Source organism: Amia ocellicauda, chromosome 9 (assembly GCF_036373705.1).
Source record: "Amia ocellicauda isolate fAmiCal2 chromosome 9, fAmiCal2.hap1, whole genome shotgun sequence".
NCBI lineage: Eukaryota > Metazoa > Chordata > Actinopteri > Amiiformes > Amiidae > Amia > Amia ocellicauda.
This window is the reverse complement of record NC_089858.1, coordinates 3,393,197-3,412,954: the sequence shown is the minus strand read 5'-3', so window position 1 is coordinate 3,412,954 and position 19,758 is coordinate 3,393,197. Positions and strand designations below refer to the sequence as shown.

The 19,758-nt window shown below is 41.2% G+C and overlaps 2 protein-coding genes across 6 annotated transcripts; both read left to right on the top strand.

Annotated features, from left to right (window-relative positions):
* Window positions 1–250: 250 nt before the first annotated feature.
* kyat1 (kynurenine aminotransferase 1) lies at window positions 251–9,452 on the top strand. 5 transcript variants are annotated; one of them, XM_066712692.1, is made up of 14 exons: window positions 253–559; window positions 705–807; window positions 2,272–2,330; window positions 2,526–2,673; window positions 3,260–3,409; window positions 4,065–4,151; window positions 4,239–4,364; window positions 4,482–4,602; window positions 5,013–5,089; window positions 5,287–5,376; window positions 5,540–5,726; window positions 6,284–6,360; window positions 8,555–8,641; window positions 8,819–9,452. In XM_066712692.1, exons 2-14 carry the CDS (start codon window positions 736–738, stop codon window positions 8,876–8,878), a joined length of 1,341 nt encoding a protein of 446 aa, XP_066568789.1. In that variant the 5' UTR covers window positions 253–559; window positions 705–735; the 3' UTR covers window positions 8,879–9,452. The 5 variants fall into 5 exon arrangements, with proteins under 5 accessions (XP_066568791.1, XP_066568789.1, XP_066568790.1 ...); XM_066712694.1 differs by lacking the exon at window positions 705–807 and having other exon boundaries at window positions 251–559; XM_066712693.1 differs by lacking the exons at window positions 253–559; window positions 705–807 and adding an exon at window positions 1,464–1,567.
* A 153-nt stretch (window positions 9,453–9,605) lies between these two features.
* On the top strand, window positions 9,606–19,495 carry LOC136758395 (kynurenine--oxoglutarate transaminase 1-like). Its single transcript, XM_066712691.1, has 14 exons — window positions 9,606–12,928; window positions 13,147–13,250; window positions 13,659–13,717; window positions 13,826–13,973; window positions 14,414–14,563; window positions 15,060–15,146; window positions 15,235–15,360; window positions 15,478–15,598; window positions 15,729–15,805; window positions 16,032–16,121; window positions 16,679–16,865; window positions 17,773–17,849; window positions 18,294–18,380; window positions 18,857–19,495. The coding sequence occupies exons 2-14, from the start codon at window positions 13,173–13,175 to the stop codon at window positions 18,914–18,916; spliced, it is 1,347 nt and encodes a 448-aa protein (XP_066568788.1). The 5' UTR covers window positions 9,606–12,928; window positions 13,147–13,172; the 3' UTR covers window positions 18,917–19,495.
* The last annotated feature ends 263 nt before the right edge of the window (window positions 19,496–19,758 follow it).

The window sequence follows — 19,758 nt, the reverse complement described above, 5'->3', positions numbered from 1 at the left end:
AAATGTTTTGCCCATGGAGTTAAATAATGTTCAATAATGAGTAAACTATTACTAGTTGCAAGGGAACTATACAAGGATAGGCTGGCTTGTCCCCTCGTTTCATAAGAACAATAGGTGAATTAACAGAAGTGTAAATTAAAATAGTGTGGGTGTGAAAGAGAAGCAGACGGCTGGCGTAAGTCCCGCCCATGCAGGAAGTGACGGAGAGCAGGCCGCAGCGCACATCCGGCGGTGCATCGCTTTTATTGTTCCGTGCGCACGTCACTGATCAGCTGACTGCTGCGCTCTTGAGCTGTATGGCTGAGCCATCTCTCACGTCACGTTTATTATTATGTCGGATAGCTAGTGGCAGCAGTATCCTTATTTACCACTGGTATTTAACCATAAACTATCCATGATTCATGTTGTTTCAAAATCTGACTTTTGTGAGGTTTGAATTAGAGATCCAACGTCAACTTTGAATCTTGCGCGTCCGTATGTATATACTGTAGTGTCGTGCACATTTATATTTAAAATCACGGGTTCAGGTGAGAATCCAGTTCACAGTTATAAACCTAAGGTAAGAATATACGGAGTCGCTACTATTTGAATTGCCAGTATCGTGTTTAAACTTCCTAGACTCGCTGTGTATAATTGTATACTCGGATAGAGGTTTTGCCGTATAGCCCTATTATATATGCCTGTCTGTGTTTGTCTCTCTCTAGTAAAACCGCTGCCCCGTCCTAATATCTGGGCATGCTCAGAAGTGCTTCAATTCTCAAATGTCAAAGCGGAAAGAAAACACTGCGGCACTGTGTGCCGAGTCAGGTAGGAGGAGGACAGGGACACGTCACACGGGTGGACACATGGTGGCAGCGCTACATCTCACTGCAGGCGATTCCCAATAATCAATCGATAGACTCATTGATTTGCGCTTGCTGTTAAATGCTGTGTTTTTCGTGCTGCTGACTTGAAACGGGTCACTGTGTTTCTTATGATTATATTATTATCATCATTTATTTGTTTATTTGCAAACACCCTCAGGCAGGGCGACTTATAGTTTACACGATTAGCAATGTAAGCATGACAGAAGTGCAGTAATACAAATCAGTACAACATTAAATAGAAGTAGGCTATTACAAAAGGGCAGTAGTGACATCAAAACCAAATTACAATGAGCATACACATCCTAGTTCTATGAAGTAACAAGTGCAGGTATAAAAGTCCCAGCTTTGAGCTTAAGGGAGGAGAAATCACAGTAAAACAACAGATCTAAGAACTTCTAAATAAGCAGTAGCATAGTTGTATAAACTGCACAATTACAGGATGAGCTGCTATATTATAGGTCCAGTCTGAACAGATGTGTCTTGAGTTAACGCTGGAGGGTGGTCAGGGTCTGTGCGGTCCTGTCCTCAGTGGGATGATCATTCCCCCACTCAGGGGCAAAGGTTGAAAAGGAGAAAAGGGAGTGGGGGGGCAGAGGGGGCAATGATAGTCTTCTGGCACAGGAGGATCGGACAGATCTGGAGGGAGTGTAAGGAGAAATCAGGGTCTGAAGGTAGATATGTGCAGTCTGGTCAAGACAACGGTAGGTGAGCGTCAAAGTCTTGAACTGGATGTGAGCCTAGATGATAAAAAGAATACATTGAAAGAACATGCAGGATTTAAACTTGACTATGAGTAAGCTGCTTGTGCATCCATATAACCTCAAAAAGAAGAGAAGTAAAGTGTAATCTTGATTACCTTTAACAGAGCAGATCCAAATTTCAGATTTAAAGATATCAAGTTTCACAGTGATTACCATAGAACTGAACTCAGTGCCTGCATCAAGATAAAGGCGGTGTAATGTTTTTGTCAGTTAACACATCATTGACACGTCTTACCTCTTTTTTAATGATACATGTAGGTTTACTTTTTTTTAATAAATGATAATGATAATCTGCTGAATGCATGTCTTCTTACCTATCACAGCACACCATAGCCTGTATGTTATGTGGTAGGAATTTGTTTTAGGACATCTCCAGACTGATCTGGTGTCATATTCATAAACCTTTCACCATCTCAAAACGAACACCCACTTCTCCTAAAATAATAATAATAAAACAAACGCAGAATTCGGGAACTGAAGTTAGCAAAATAGTGTAATATTAATATTTGCATTCTACTACTGTTACTACTACTGAAAAGGAAGAATACCAAACTAAGTTAAGAATTAATAGTAGTTAAATAGTCAGGTATTTAACCAGTAATTGATCAACCAATCTTTTTTTTTTTTTTTAATTGTTTGTTTAGTTGAGAATGTCACGCCAACTCCATGCACGCCGGATTGAGGGAGTGGACAAAAATATTTGGTAATTATTTTAATTGTATTAAGCTATTTATCAAATTTCCAAAACCTATTTATTTTCCCTTCACTTGTGTCCTCTGTGTTTTTCCCATTGCTGAATGTTATCCTAAGGTTTGATCATTTACCCATTGAAATCTACTCTGTTAAACAGTGAACTGATCCAGTGTCTTTATGCTTTGTGTGTGTGTGTCCTGGACAGGGTGGAGTTTACTAAACTGGCAGCAGACTACAAGGCTGTGAACCTGGGTCAGGGTTTCCCAGATTTCTCCCCCCCCGACTTTGTGAAGGAAGCGTTTGGTCGAGCTGTCAGTGGGGATTTCTCCCATCACCAGTACACCCATGCTTTTGTAAGCAATCATGTCCATGTTTTTCTTGCATTGCATAGTAAAAAAATGAACAAAACACATATTAACTGTACAGCTAATAATCCAGCTAATAGGTGGGAGGACTATTTCCATCCCTGATTGACAGAAACTGAACAATTGATTATTTATATCTAGCCTTGAATCTAATATTAAACCTAATATAAACACCAAACATATCAAGAGCTCAAAATTGGGACATTCTAATCTGATAAACATCGTGCAAGCGCCACTGTTTCATTGCATTGTTGTAAAAAGTCTAAATTAACTAATTAAATATGTAGCAACCAAAACAGAGAAGACTCACGCACTGCTGGGTAATTACTTCTTGCTCTTAGCAGACATTTAGAGATTTAGAATACTGCCTTGTGAATACCATTGGCTTCTGATAGAATGTAAATAATACAGGGTGTATAGTTCATTACAGGATGGAAATTCATAGATGAAAACTGGGAAATAGTTAAGGTGCTGAAGATTAATCTAAGGATTTGGTATTAGGCAGGAGGGAGAGAGTATGGTATTTTACTGTGAAACTTTCAAGGTATCAGCAGATATGTGTTAATTGTCACAGGGCCACCCAGCGCTGGTGAAAATCCTCGCCCAGTTTTTTCAGGGGAGTTTGGGCCAGGAGATTGACCCCAAGGACAACATCCTGGTCACTGTGGGGGCCTACCAGGCTCTCCACTGCACCTTTCAGGCCCTGGTGGACGAAGGAGATGAGGTAGAGTGGGTCTCCCGTCTGACATGAGGACATTCGCTTTGCACGGCCTGATCAGAGCCCCTCCGCCCTGTATGTGGATGTGTAGAAACGCAACACCACCTGAAGATTGAACTTCTGTTTTTTGTGTGGAGCTAAAGAGTGTCAAAAGGGACTGCTGTATTTTCATTATGTATGCAGGAGATCTGAACAGGGATACCAAACAGATTCAGCATTGAAATTGCATAGTTGACAACATAGACCATATAATTAGTATTCTTAACATTGTTTGATGTTGTGTTTTTATCTCTAAAAAAGGGGTGCAAGTTTGATCTGGTCAGAATTTTTTTCTACAGATATATACTACTTTAATTTGATCAGTCTGTAACTCCAGATTATTGCATTGACTCCAAGCAACATCATCCATTAGATTTGTGATGCAGTGATGTAACAGGATGGTACTTGTGCAGACAGATCAATCCTTGTTCAAGAGAAGCAGAAGAGCTCATCGTTAATGAAACTGACTTTGATTAGCAGATGCAGAAATTGTATTAAAAAACGATGATGTTGATTTTGAAAAGTGAAAGCTGTTTAGCTCTAGAAGGAAATAATGGTGGTTGTGTGAGTGATGTTGTAGGTATCATGCAGATGACATTGTAGCTCCCTGTGTTTCTCCCAGGTGATCATTATTGAGCCCTTTTTTGACTGCTATCACCCAATGGTGAAGATGGCCGGCGGACGTGCAGTCTTTGTGCCTTTGAGACCGGTAAGTCCTGCTGGTACTTTTCCCAACTAGTTATATCAGGGATCATATGTCCTGTAGAGTCTGACTGCCTGTGTGTTTCTGTCTTAGAAAGCAGGTCCGGAGGGGCTCCAGTCTAGCAGTCACTGGGCTTTGGATCCAGAGGAGCTGGCCGGTAAATTCACCCAGCGCACTAAAGCCATTGTGCTGAACACGCCCAACAACCCTCTGGGGAAGGTAGCGAGCGACGCCATAGTCCAGCTTTCTATAGTGCCGTGTCCTGAGTGTCTTGTGTGAAATGTTCTGGCTGCTGCAGCCCCGGTGCAGGATTGACTGGCCCTGTCCCTGTCTCAGGTGTTCAAGCGGGAGGAGCTGCAGGTGATAGCGGACCTGTGTGTTAAACATGGAGTGGTCTGCGTAAGCGATGAGGTCTACGAGTGGCTGATGTACGACAGAGCGCAGCACGTCAAAATAGGTGAGCCGCCAGAAAAAGGCTTCTTCACTGCAGAGGCACACAGACAGTATTTGGTGGGAGTCGGGCACAAGGTACTCAGCCCTGCTGGTGAAGCGGACACCGCTTGAGATCCTTCAAGACACAGACAGATGAAATCACGGCATCCATTACTTTTTAGCGTGCAACCAAAGATGTGGCATGCTGATGTGCTCAGAAGTGGCTTTTAAAGTTCTGTATTGCCTCTGACAGTTCAGGTGTGTATTAATGATTGCTATTTGTTGCTTAGTTTTACTTTTGAATATAAATATGAATCCCAGTTAGTGCATTCATTTGACTTTCTGTCGACTTTGCAAATCATGTTTGGCCCCATCTATACTGACCTGACTGTGCAAGCTGGTGTGAAAGTTGCTCTCTGCTGTGTCTCTGTCCAGCCAGCCTGCCGGGAATGTGGGAGAGGACTGTCACGATCGGGAGTGCAGGGAAAACATTCAGCGCCACCGGACTGAAGGTCAAATTCTGTTGTTTCTGCTGTAATTAAAAGCCCCTAAATATATTTAATAAACACGCCTTATCTTTATCAAATATACTGCTTTCTGAAATGCAACGACTTGAGATTATGTAATGTCTATTTACATGTACTGCATATACAGTGTATATGTGTTTGTGAGTGTATAACCCTAATCTGCATTTTTATTTGTATTCTAGGTGGGCTGGGCAATGGGTCCTGAGTCCATTCTGAAGCACCTAAAAACTGTCCATCAGAATTCAGTGTATCACTGTGCAACTGCAGCGCAGGTAACTCGCAGGACGGCAAACTCCTGATTTCATGATCAGCTGATATTACAATCTGCCACATTTCCTCCATTGTGAATGTTGTAGCATTCCTCCAGACTTGAATGCTGCCAATCCCGTGCCTGTTTTTTTTTTTTTTTTATGGCTTTAATTTGCTGTTGTCCAGGAGGCTGTGGCCTACGGTTTTGAGAGAGAACTGGAGCATTATGGGAAACCAGAAAGCTATTTCCTCCAGCTGCCTCAGACACTCCATGGGAAACGGCAGAAGCTCGCTGAATGCCTAGTTAGCGTGGGAATGCAGCCCATCATGCCTGAGGGGGGCTACTTCATGATCGCAGACATTTCCACAATCAGTGAGGTTTTTTTAACCTGTCTTTACTTCTATCATTTTACCTTTTCCCCTACGTTTATATATAAAGGCAGGATTATTCACATGCATATGGAAATGTTCACTGGAAGAAGAACATTTTCACTGAACATGCTGTACAAGATGTTGTTTAATTCAATAGTTGTTTTTTTCTCATTGACAGTTTAGCTTAATAATTCAACAATCCAGTACAGGTTTATAAACATGCATGAAAGAGTTACTTGCACTTCCTGCTTCAAGTTGTTCGTAGAGGCTCCAAATGAAAAGAAACTCGTATACAGTGTAGACACATCGCTGATTTTCTGTAAGTTAGTGCCAGTGTCTCCAACCTTTCAGATTCTTTAGGCGTCATTTATTTTGTTCCTTAAGATTTGCCGAAGCCTGTGGTTCTCTATGGCCAGGCAGGGCTGGAGACCCCTACTCTGTATGCATCTCCAAGCAATTTAAAGCACGTCTTATTATTACCAGGTGACAGGATTTCTCTCACTGACTGATCGGCTGTGTTGTACAATATCTGACTTCCATCCTGTTTTAATTTTCCAGGGGTAGATCTGCAGGATCCGCACAATGCAGATGAGCCGTACGATTATCGATTTGTGAAATGGATGATTAAGAACAAGGTAGGAACATGGTGGTCACAATGCTGTGTAGTGCTTTTATATAGTTAGACTTGGTTTTCCTCAATTAAATAACTCTCACAAGACGCTTGACCAGTAGAGCTCGATTCATTACAATAGATCAGGCACAACTGAGCTAAATATTGACTCTGCTGCATTATTAGTAAATATTGAATTTGGTCTCAAACACCTAATGTCAGAATGTTGAATATCTCTCTCGATACACACATATGTACAGACGGGTGACACATTAAAGGAAAAACCAACATGCAGTGTCTCAGTGAGGTGTTGGGCACCACGAGCCCCAGAACAGCTTCAATGCTCTTGGCACAGATTCTACGAGTCTCTGGACTCTACTGGAGGGATGAACACCATTCTTCCAAAAGATATTCCCTCATTTGGGGTTTTGATGAATCTCCCATAGGTGTTCAACTGGGTTGAGATCTGGTGACTACGAAGGCCATAGCATATGATTCACATCATTTTCATACTCACCACCCCATTCAGTGACCCTCGTGCCCTGTGGATGGGCATTGTCATCCTGGAAGAGACACTCCCATCAGGAGAGAAATGTGTCACCATAGGATAACGGTGATCACTCAGAATAACTGTAATGATTTGCAGTGACCCTTCCCTCTAAGGGGACAAGTGCACCCAAACCATGCCAGGAAAATGCCCCCCACAGCATAACAGAGCCTCCGGACCCCCTCACTGTAGGGGTCCAGCAGTCAGGCCTGTCCCGTTCTCTTGGTGTCCCACACATGCACTCGCCCACTTGTTGAGAATATGGTGAAGGATGACTCATCTGACCAGATCACTTTTTTCCACATCTCTGTAGACCAGTGCCTATGGTTTTGCACCACTGAACTCTCACATGTGCATTTGTCTTTGTAATGAGGGGTTCATGCACTGCAGCCGTGCTATAATATCCTCTCTGTGTCGTTCTCGACGAACTGTTCTTGCTGACACAGTCTGATCACGTCCTGCATTGAGATCCTCAGTCAAAGACAGAGTTGCTCTTCTGTTTTTGCTTACATACTGCATAATGCATGAGCATCACGGTCATCGAATGTTCACTTTCGACCACAATGTCCAGCCCTATTTACTGATGTCCATAGATCCCATAGATCTAAATGCTGATGTAACTTTAGTCACTGTTCTTATTGAAACACGAACCAGTTGAGTGTCTTTGTGACTGAAGCTCCTGCCATTCATTCCCCAATAATGTCACTTAGATCCTTTCCTCTGGACATCTTGATCCAAAATCCAGGTCAGCTGGGCCTGCTCAGCTTTTGTATACATACCCCAGAGCATGATAGGATGTTAATTGCTTAATTGTATAATGCAGTACACTTGATTGGAAGCATCTGCATTCGTTGTGTTGCTCCACTCATTTATTCAGGTTTTTCCTTTAATTTGTCACCCGTTTGTATCAATCTATGCAAGATAGTCAATCATATATGTATTGCAAACATGTTTCCTACATGTTCCTAGATAATGTAAAACTACATTAGATAATATGCTGTTGTATATCAGCAACACATAATAATTTAAATTGCAATATTTATCGTTCATAAATAACAAATATTAAATTATTCCAATTAAGTGCGATGGTTGAATAGGTTCAAATTAGGCACTATCCCAGTGATCAGGAGAGAAAGCTAGCTTGAGGATTGCGTTATACATAGTCTGATGACTTTGTGAAGAATTATTTACATTTCCCCTATGCTCCCTTTCCCTTGGCCTTGACTGTGACTTAACATCTTGTCTGCACTCATCAGCTTTTACAGACTAGGATGTAAGACCTTATATATTGTATATATTATACTGTAGATCTCATATACACGTGTGTAAATTGGAATTTGTAAAATGTATTACCCATTGAACTGAACTGTATTATTGTATTATATTGCTCTGCAATATAATATTATATTCTGTAAGTCACCCTGGACAAGGGCATCTGCTAAGAAATAAATAATAATAATAATTATTATTATTGATACGGTCTCTGAGGCTGGGCTGCCTGTTTCAGAGTTCATTCTGAGATTCAAGCAGCATGAAGCACAGACAAGCACAGGTTTATTCATTAAACTGACACCTTTAGAAAGTGATCATTTGTACATCATTGTGAGGCAGTTACAGCCACACTGGGTTCGGAAACAGAAGGAAACCTATTTCTCTGTTTGTGTTTCCACAGGGTTTGGCCACAATTCCCGTGTCTGCCTTTTACAGCCCTGAGAACCAGAAGGACTTTGAAAACTACATCAGGTTCTGCTTTGTGAAGGTAGGCTGTGGTTTGAGCGCAGCAGACGCCACATAACAGCAGCAATAACTCAAATGCTTCATAACTGCAGTCCTCCCTCATTGTACCACCAAGACTGGCCTCACAAAATGGTCACGTTTCATGCAGTACCAGTCAGTCTCATTCAGTATTTGTTCTTCTGTCTCTTCTGCTGTGCAGGAGGACTCCACACTGAGGGCTGCCGAGAAGATCCTGAGGGAATGGAGTGTGAAGAAGTGAACGAGGTGCTGAAAACCTTCCCATGCTCCTGTTAGCAGCAGGGCCGTGGCCAGTCTTGAAATGGTGGAAGTAAGAGCCAATGGACAATAGTAACAACCCATTAATGTGCATCAGTGGGTTGATTCAGAATAGTTTAGAATGAACATCACTCTCACTACTGTAGCAGAGCTTGGTTTGTACTCCGAAATATACTGGATACACCTGCTTTTAAAAGTGATTTTATTTTTGTTGAAGACGACTCTGGCCTCTGTTTACAGTGTCGTCAGTCTGGCTCAGGCATGGGGATTATGTCTGTTCAGTATGATAATTTTGACATTGAAATCTACCTCTGTTTGATTGGACTGCTGTCAATCCTAAAGCAATCATGCACTCACTGCGATGATTTTTCTAAATGGAATTCAGATGGACAGTTCTTTGACAATGGATTTAAAACAAGGTTGAAAACCATTTAACCTTCCCCATACATCCTATGCTACAACAGTGAAATATTGTTCTGTTTTTGAGCTGTTTATGTGTGTTGGAATCTCATCTAGAAAAAATTGAGTTTAATTAAACCATGGCTTCTAGTCTGCTAGATTGTTTCATACCCACCAATAATTTCAGATCTCACTGCGTTGCATGTAGGGATTTTGGCGTGTGCGTAAGGAAGAATATGGATTCACATGTGGTGCTTTTAGTACATAAAAACATAGGAAATTGTCCAATCGAGAGGAGGCCATTCGCCCCATCGTGCTCGTTTGGTGTCCATTAATAACCGAGTGATCCAAGGATCCTATCCAGTCTGTTTCTGAATGTTCCCAAATTGTCTCTTCAGCCACATCGCTGGGGAGTTTGTTCAGATTGTGACGCCTCTCTGTGTGAAGAAGTGTCTCCTGTTTTCTGTATTGAATGCCTTGAAGCCCAATTTCCATTTGTGTCCCCGGGTGCGTGTGTCCCTGCTGATCTGGAAAAGCTCCTCTGGTTTGATGTGGTCGATGCCTTTCATGATTTCGAAGACTTGGATCAAGTCCCCACGTAGTCTCCTCTGTTCCAGGGTGAAAAGGTTCAGGTCCCTCAGTCTCAGTCTCTAAAAAGTGAAAAACCTTTATCTAAATTAAATCTAAAAAGAAATCTAAATCTCCGTGACATTATCCTAAGGTTGTGACATTTGAAATCACACCATACCTTTAGCACACAGACACACACACACACTCACTCACCACCCCCCTCCCCCCATGCCGTTGGCACTAGGGTGACCGTACGTAGTCCCGGATTTTAAACGTCCCGCTGTACCGACAAATGACAGGCAGATGCTCAAGTATTGTTGAAAAATTCGCAATGAATACAATCACTAGCTGATCCATTGACAGAGGTGTCAGGGCATGTTGTTTTAAAGGAATCCCATACAGAATAAAAGTTGATGTTATAGACGTGTGATTCATTTAACACTGAATTTGTTAAAAATGGTTTGAGTAAGTTATGTGTTGCTGGTGTATTCATAAAACGATATGAATGTAATAGTTGTTCTTAAGGATATATGTTGAAATTAACTTTTTTTTTTCAATTTTATTTGTACCAATTCCATATTTTTAAGTGATGTGATTTGTTTTATTATTATTTTTTCCAAAATGTCCCGGTTTCTACTTTTGAAAATGTGGTCATTATCTGGCACCCCCCCCCCCGCCAACCCTACCCACCCGCTCTCAGTGGAGACCCCCCACACAAAAATCTAATATTAAAAAATGAAAAAAATACTATAATTCAAATATTGCAAACCTTTCAAATGCCTATCCCCGCACACAACCAATTATTCCATTGCCTCAAGATCAAATAAAGTCAAAAAGGTAATTAAGTATTTTTTTAATCTACTTCAGTGTGGTTGTTTAAAGATGTCTGAAACTTTGAAATCCTGAAAGCACAAAGGTTTGATATTTTGATCTTGGTTATATGTATTTCATGAATGCAATGGTTATGCTGTATGAATTACTGCTAACCATTATTGTGTGTAATTGTATGTGCACTTGTAGCCGGTTATTTCAAGGGGATGAACTTTACAGTGATAGGGAGAAATTTTACTCCCTCAATAGATAGGCGGACAAGGAATACTCCGGGCTTGATTTAACTAAAATAATACCAAAATATTCAGCTACAGCGAAATGCTCCAGAGATGGCCAGTCGGGAAGACACATCTAAAGTTTTTCTAAACAACATACTATCATATTGAAGAAGACTCACTTTGGCTGCTGGACAACTTGACGTCAGTGAGGAACCCCAAACTCTGTCTTCTGTTCTCTCTATGGCCTTGGATGAAAATGTTTTTCTAAAAATCAGCTACACAGAACTACTGCACCTGTCCTCTGCGCAGCGATACACAAAGCTGAAACTCATACATGGGTTGGTGCAACAATGGTGCGAATATAATATATTTGGCATCTAGACAGGGCACTGTCCCGCATCAGCAGCAATAAGCACTAATAAGATCCATTTCTCCGGGGTGAGCAGAAAATCATTTGGGAAAAGGGAAAGGCAGAGAGTGAGTGATCTATTTCTTTAAGCTTTCAAATGTTTTTACTACAGAGCCCATAAAGGGACAGGCTCATGAGATACGCTTTCTATGTGTAATTGAGCCTGCAAGAAAGAATTGAAGTAGACCAGCTGGTGACACACAGCATAAACTAACTGGACCATTTATCATCACATGCAGCGCTGTGGGCGAGGATTGCTTTCTTTGGTTTCACTTCTGTGCCTTGTTCAGACCCAGCTTGGAATCATTGTTTGGTTTTCTTTGCTCCTCAATTAATTTTAAATGAGCTCTGCCCATCTGTATGGCACAACAGTAAAGTTCAGTGAGGTTATTACTCAGATGATAAGATCATATGAAAAATATTTTAAAATGCTCTATTGGCTACAATCTAATACATATATCAAACCAACATATCCACCCCAGCATGTATAAATACAGCTACATATACTCGGCAATAAAAGAAACATCCTCTCACTTTCAACTGCTTTTATTTTCAGCAAACCTATCATGTGTAAATATTTGTATGAACATCAAAAGATTCAACAACTAAGACAAACTGAACAAGTTTCACAGACACGTGACTAACAGAAATGGAATAATGTGTCCCTGAACAAAGGGGGGTCAAAATCAAAAGCCACAGTCAGTATCTGTGTGGCCCCCAGCTGCGTTAAGTCCTGCAGTGCATCTCCTCCTCATGGACTGACCCAGATCTGCCAGTTCTTGTGTGAGATGTTACCCCACTCTTCCACCGGCACTTGCAAGTTCCCGCACATTTCTGGTGTTCTTCAGAGTCAGTAGAAAGGTCTCTTTAGTGTCCTAAATTTGTATAACTGTGACCTTAATTGCCTGCCGTCTGTAAGCTGTTAGTGTCTTAACAACCGTTCCACAGGTGCATGTTCATTCATTGTTTATGGTTCATTGAACAAGCATGGAAAACATTGTTTACACCCTTTACAATAAAGATCTGTGAAGTTATTTGGATTTTTACACAATTATCTTTAAAGTACAGTGTCCTGAAAAAGGGACGTTTCTTTTTTTGCTGAGTATATATAGAGTTACAAAATGTACAGTATGGATAAATCAAAGTGAACCTATGAATGTGAATTTTTTCATAAATTAAGAAAACACATTTTTCTACGTGGGGATTTCACATTTATGCTATCTCATCTGTGGTGCAATTGTACTGTTGTGGTAAAGATGGCACATTGTTCATTAGACACATGTTAATATCTTCTACATTCCTTATCACTCCTCTGTTGTCTCCACACCGCGGGCCTCTGTGCTCCCCTCCTCCAAACTGTCCCAATCACTGTCACGCTGCTCTGTCCTCAGTTGCAACTTGACCTTGTGGGCCCCTGAAGGGCTGCTAATGATTGGTGCGACTCCTCTGTCTGTTCATCGGTGTTTAGTAAACTATTACAAGTTATGCAGACCACAGGACAGGATCCGAACTCTAGGACAAGCTGCACACTGAAGTTCCACTAAAGCATCCTTTTCGTCGGTTCTGCAGTGCTGATCAGCTGATTAACACGCCAGTCAAATACCAGGTACTTGTTGCCAACACTTTCTTTTGATAGTATTTCAATTATAATAGCCTATGATTGTATCATGTAGTTTTAATATCTGACTTTTGTGGTTGTTTGAATTAGGGTTTTACTAATGTCTGTGTTTATATACTGTCGTGTCCTCCACAGTTACATATCAAATCGAAATTAGTTCTGAGTTATATTAACCCGTCCATGTCTGTCCGTCTGTCTCTATCCAGTGTGATATATCTGCTTATATCTGACCATGCTCAGAACCGGTGCCATGCTGACGGGCAAGTGTCAACATGGCAGGAAAATACTTGGCCAAATCCTTACAAGTCAGGTAGGGTCCGGACTTTACAAATGCATTTTTATATAAATGTCAGTCGAGCCTATATGGTGACGTGACAGCAAGGCACGCGCTCAGGGAGTTGTCACATGGTCACCAACTTAAACCGACAGAGATCACTTTTATCACAGATATCATGTTGGCTTTTCTGCACCTGATGAGGTGAGGAATAAGAGGCGATAATCCCCTGAATGCATGCCCCTTTATCTTACATTGTTATGAGGTAATGTTTTTAATTGATGTTTTTAAACCAGTAGAAATAAATTAATGTTGAGAAAAGACAAAATATTTAAGTATTACTGAAGAGGAACTTGCCAAACTAAGTTAAGAATTAAAAGTTAAAAAGTAAAATATTTAACTGGAGGTTGGTATTTTAAAAGTCTGTTCTATTTTTTTTTATAGTTGAGAATGTCACGCAAACTCCACGCACGCCGGGTCGAGGGAATTACCACAGCTCTTTGGTAATTATGTTGATTGTATTCCAAAAAACATATATTTTTCCATATTTTAATGTCTGGTTTGTCCTTGTCCACAAAATAGATCTCTGTGTGTGTGTGTGTCCTGGACAGGGTCAAGATTTTTAAACTGGCCGCAGACTACAAGGCTGTGGACCTGAGTTTGGGCTACCCAGATTACTGCCCCCCGGACTTTGTGAGGGAAGCTCTTGGTCAAGCTGTCAGTGGGGATTGGTCCCAGCATCAGTACACCCACGCTTTTGTAAGCAATCACCATTTGTTTTGGCAAAGCAAGAAAACTTCACCATTAGCAAGCTGCTCAATCCATAAAACCTCACATATCTGCCATAAAATGTAGCTTTAATAAGCATGCATTTACAGAGGTGTAAACTCAAGATTTAAAGAAAACTGATTTCACAATTTCATTAATTGTAATGATCATAATCAGTAATAATCACACTACTGAAATCAGTGCATATATCAAAGGGATGCAACGTACCTTGTTCGTCAATTAACACATCATTGACATCATCATCAAGTCTTACTTCTTTTTAAGTAAGTAACTGTTTTTGTTGTTTTATAATAAATAAATCTTGTCTGTCATGGCACTCCACAATTCTTTTAGGATTTGGTATTAAGCTGGAAGGAGAGAATATAGTTAAACTATTAAACCATCCATGAATGATTGGCTATGTGTCACAGGGCCACCCAGCGCTGGTGAAAGTCCTCGCCCAGTTCTTTCAGGGGAGTTTGGGCCAGGAGATTGACCCCCAGGACAACATCCTGGTCACTGTGGGGGCCTACCAGGCTCTCCACTACACCTTTCAGGCCCTGGTGGACGAAGGAGATGAGGTAGAGTGGGTCTCCCATCTGACATTTGCTTTATGTGGATGTGTAGAAACAACACCACCTGAAGATTGAATTTCTGTTTTTTGTGTGGAGCTAAAGAGTGTAGTCTGGCAAATGAAACTGTGAAGATGTCAAAAAGGACTGCTATAATTTCATTATGTATTAACTATGCACAACTGGATGACAATACACATGTTTTGTGTATCTCTCAAAATGGGGTACAACTTTTAACTGGCCAGATATCTTACTGCTCCTAAAAATAAATACTACTTTATGTTTATCAGTTTATAACTCCAGATTAAGGCATTGACTCAACACAAGATTACCCTATAGACTGTGAACGCAGAAATGGTATTAAAAACTTTGACAGTTATTGAAAAACAATGAAAAATATGTATGGGCTTTAAGAGTTTGCAGATGTAGCTATATAAGGTTTCTGTGAGTGATGCAGGTATCATTCAGATGATATGGCTGAACTGTAGCTCTCTGTGGCTCCCAGGTGATCATTATTGACCCCTCCTGTGGCTGGTATGAGTCAATGGTGAAGATGGCCGGTGGACGTGCAGTCTTTGTGCCTTTGAGACCGGTAAGTCCTGCTGGTACTTTTCCCAACTAGTTATATCAGGGATCATATGTCCTGTAGAGTCTGACTGCCTGTTGTGTTTCTGTCTTAGAAAGCAGGTCCGGAGGGGCTCCAGTCTAGCAGTCACTGGGCTTTGGATCCAGAGGAGCTGGCCGGTAAATTCACCCAGCGCACTAAAGCCATTGTGCTGAACACGCCCAACAACCCTCTGGGGAAGGTAGCGAGCGACGTCATCGTCCAGCTTTCTATAGTGCCGTGTCCTGAGTGTCTTGTGTGAAATGTTCTGGCTGCTGCAGCCCCGGTGCAGGATTGACTGGCCCTGTCCCTGTCTCAGGTGTTCAAGCGGGAGGAGCTGCAGGTGATAGCGGACCTGTGTGTTAAACATGGAGTGGTCTGCGTAAGCGACGAGGTCTGTGAGGGGCTGATGTACGACAGAGCGCAGCACGTCAAAATAGGTGAGCCGCCAGAAAAAGGCTTCTTCACTGCAGAGGGGCTCGGACAGAGACAATCGTGTTTTGCCCCATCTATACTGACCTGACTGTGCAAGCTGGTGTGAAAGTTGCTCTCTGCTGTGTCTCTGTCCAGCCAGCCTGCCGGGAATGTGGGAGAGGACTATCACGATCGGGAGTGCAGGGAAAACATTCAGCGCCACCGGACTGAAGGTCAAATTCTGTTGTTTTTGTACACCTTCTTCTGCTGTAATTATAAGTGTCTAAATATATTTGATAAGCATCCCTTATTAACAGTCTGTAATGTTTTCTGAAATGCATCTAATTGAGAAGATGATGTCATGTCTGTATGTGTGTCCTGCATATATGTGTGTGCGCTTTTTATTGTACATCAAATTAATTAACTCTCATCTGCATTGTGTTTTTATTTGTATTCTAGGTGGGCTGGGCAATCGGTCCCGAGTCCATTCTGAAACACGTAAAATCTGTCCATGTGGTTTCTGTGTATAATTGTCCGACTACACCTCAGGTAACACTGCTGGACAGATTGGCCAGTCAAACTCCTGTTTGTTGAGCTGAGATTACAAAATGTCATGTATAGATGTCATGATCAGCTGATGTGGCTAGCGTAGGGCCTATCTAGTGCGTGGGATTAGCATATTGACTCACACAGGGCTGAATCACAGGCCTTTACTAGAACGGTAGATCAATTAATTTTCTTAAGAGACAAATTCAAAAGCAGGGAAGATCAAACAGTCAGACACTTAAATAAACAATCTGATAAATGGTTGGAGTACAACTGCACTGGATTTCACTGGAGCAGCATATAAAAACGGTGACAGTTCACAGTAGCTGCAGGGTGTATTGTATTGCCATTTCTGACCTTTGTATGATTGGCTGCTTTTTGCTTTTGTGCTGAGACAGATGGGATTTTGCCTTTGATTTATTCTTTACACAGAATATCAGTTCTAAAGCTTTTTAACTCCCTAAAGAACTTTCCACTGTGGGTTTAAAACCGGTGTCAGACTTGAATGCTGCCAATCTCTGCCTGTTCTTTTGATATGGCTTTAATTTGCTGTTGTCCAGGAGGCTGTGGCCCGCTTGTTTCAGAGAGAACTGGAGAATTATGGGAAACCAGAAAGCTATATCCTCCAGCTGCCTCAGACACTCAATGGGAAACGGAAGAAGCTGGCTGATTCTCTAGTTAGCGTGGGAATGCAGCCCATCATGCCTGAGGGGGGCTACTTCATGATCGCAGACTTTTCCACAATCGGTTTGTTTTTTCAACCTGTCTTTTCATCTATGATTTGTTCTCCCCCACCCTGAAGTCTTGCAATCATCTCCAGAAGAAGATCTCTGTGCTGGATGTGCATGTGGTACACCCACTAGAGGGTGCTATTCCCATTGCTTGTACACACTCTATAATTCGGGTTGCTTATTTTCTGTTTGTATCCCATGTCCCTATGTGCCTTTAAAGGACCTCCGTGAAGTTGGAACCCCATGTGTTCAAAATATTAACAGAAATATTTATATTGGTTTGTGCTGCGTTTGTGCTGTTAAAAGAAACAGTTGTGCTATTTTATGTCTCAGGTTATAAAGCGATCACCAAAATAGTCTCTTACGTTTGTGCTGCGTGTGAGCCGGTTTGTGCCGTATTTGTTTTCATCAGCGCAGTTATAGTTTTTTAGATATTCATCTGTTTATTATCAGCGATGATGTCACCTAGCACCCCAACAAACTGAATTGATCACAAGTGGTGTCGCTCATTTGTGCTGGTTGGTTTCATGGAGGTCTTTAACCCATGTCTGTTTCTCTGTTAACCTTTAACACCTATCAGCAATTTTTCAGGCTTGCTAGTTGTCATTACTTTATATGCCTCTTGTTTGCACTTGTTACCTATTGGAACTACGATGTATGACTTGTATTCCATATTAACTGTATATTTCACCTGCACTTCTGTCATTTTGAAACTAATTGTATTATGCTTGATTTGTAATTTTGCACTTTAGTTTTACAGGATATATGTAAGTCACCCTGGAAATAAATAAATAAATACATACATAAAAATAATAATAATGCTTTAGATGAACTCAAGCCAATGCCTAAATTCAGAATTACCAGGTGACAGGATTTCTCTCACTGACTGATCGGCTGAACTCCACCCTGTTTTCATTTTCCAGGGGTAGATCTGCAGGATCCGCACAATACAGATGAGCCGTACGATTATCGATTTGTGAAATGGATGATTAGGAACAAGGTGGGAACATGGCAGTCACTGTATATATATTTTAACGTTACATACGTAATTATGCACAAAAGGATATTTTCTTTATCCTTTGGAGGGACTTATTCTCTGGCCCTGGAAAGCTCCAATTCTAGTTTTATGGATAACTCTTAATCAACAATTTAAAAAAACACTGGAAACACTTGAATTGTTGCTCAATTAGGGAAGTACAGTTACTTGGTCAGTGAATGGATCTCTGGACTTGGGGCTGAACAGGTGCCTAGAAAACCTGCTGGAATTTGGCTCCAGAACCAAGGATAAAGACCTATGGCAGAGATGGCTAAATTGAAACCACTGGCTTTAATCAAGTCTCAACTGATGTAAATGAAGCTGGTGGTGGGGGTTGGGGGGGGGGACTTAATAAACTGTGTTCTGAAACATGGAAGAAAACCTATTTCTCTGTTTGCGTCTCCACAGGGTTTGGCCACAATTCCCATGTCTGCCTTTTACAGCCCTGAGAACCAGAAGGACTTTGAAAACTACATCAGGTTCTGCTTTGTGAAGGTAGGCTGTGGTTTGAGCGCAGCAGACGCCACAGAACAGCAGCAATAACTCAAATGCTTCATAACTGCAGTCCTCCCTCATTGTACCGCATCACAAAATGGCAGTTAGTGGGGTTGGCATTATAAAGCAGGTGGTATAGATGGAGATGGCTACACACTGGAGCAAAAGGCTCAACAGGGAAAACTGGCAATATAGGGATGGTTTGAAAGGGAGCGGTGGTTTAAAGATGGACAGCTTTACTAGTATTCATATTTCAGGGGGGAAAACTATGGTACAGCCTTAGCTTATCCATGTTAAAATGCAGAACCACTATGATTACCAGTGAGAACTTGCATGAGGGTAGTGTTGAATAAAACTCTTACAGGGTGATATTTGTAAAGTTTCAACCCTTGCGCAGTACAACCTGGCAGTGAAGTGTCATGCAGTACCAGTCAGTCTCATTCAGTATTTGTTCTTCTGTCTCTTCTGCTGTGCAGGAGGACTCCACACTGAGGGCTGCCGAGAAGATCCTGAGGGAATGGAGTGTGAAGAAGTGAACGACAAACCAGGAGCTGAAAACCTTCCCACACTCTGTTTACAGTCTTGTCTGTCTGTCTCAGGGATGTGGATTTTGTCTATCCAATATGATAACTTTGACATTGAAATCGACTTCTGTTTTCTTTTGAGTGGACTGCTGTCAATCCTAAAACATTCATGCTCTCACTGCAATGATATTTCGAAGTGGAATTCAGACGGACAATTCTTTTGAATCTTTCTATTGCACACTGTGTTACATTGGTACAAAGGGAAAACAGTGACTTAATCTGAAGTCATGTCTTTTAAAGAAGTGTCTGTAATTTGCAGATGCCAAACAAATTGTCAATTTTTAAAGACCCAGTGTTTTATTACTATGGAGTCCGGAAGGTAAAAGCTAACATTTATATTCTACTCCTGGTAAAGGAAAAGTGTATTAAGTTCCTTCTCAGTTTTGTCAGTAAGTAGGCAAATTTATACACCAAATAGATTGCAGGACACGCTCATATGCGTGTATCTAAGTGGATGAAGTGATAATTACTAGTGCACAGCATGTTCAAAGTGATTGAACTGTTTCAACTAATAAATATTATATACCCAAATGTATCGTACCCAAAATCAGTGCACATATGTTCATGTTGTGGTACAGTGGATTTAAAACAAGGCGATAACAATGAAACCTTCCTCATACATCCTATGCCACAACAGTGAAATATTGTTTTGTTTTCTGTTTTTGATCTCTTTGTGTGTGTTGGGATCTCATGCATCTCAAAAAATGTAAAAAAGTTAACAGAGTTTAATTAAACCATTGCTTAGTTCTAGACTGCTAGATTGTTTAATTCCCATCATGACTGATTATTACTAA

What these genes read in the sequence shown, in the direction of transcription:
- kyat1 (XM_066712692.1), top strand. Translation starts at nt 736, where the DNA reads ATGCTCAGAAGTGCTTCAATTCTCAAATGTCAAAGCGGAAAGAAAACA. An exon ending in GGCACTGTGTGCCGAGTCAG is followed by an intron (nt 808 to 2,271) that starts GTAGGAGGAGGA and finishes TTGTTTGTTTAG; the next exon opens with TTGAGAATGTCACGCCAACT. An exon ending in TCAGGTTCTGCTTTGTGAAG is followed by an intron (nt 8,642 to 8,818) that starts GTAGGCTGTGGT and finishes TCTGCTGTGCAG; the next exon opens with GAGGACTCCACACTGAGGGC.
- LOC136758395 (XM_066712691.1), top strand. Translation starts at nt 13,173, where the DNA reads ATGCTCAGAACCGGTGCCATGCTGACGGGCAAGTGTCAACATGGCAGG. An exon ending in TCTTTGTGCCTTTGAGACCG is followed by an intron (nt 15,147 to 15,234) that starts GTAAGTCCTGCT and finishes TTTCTGTCTTAG; the next exon opens with AAAGCAGGTCCGGAGGGGCT. An exon ending in AGCGCAGCACGTCAAAATAG is followed by an intron (nt 15,599 to 15,728) that starts GTGAGCCGCCAG and finishes GTCTCTGTCCAG; the next exon opens with CCAGCCTGCCGGGAATGTGG.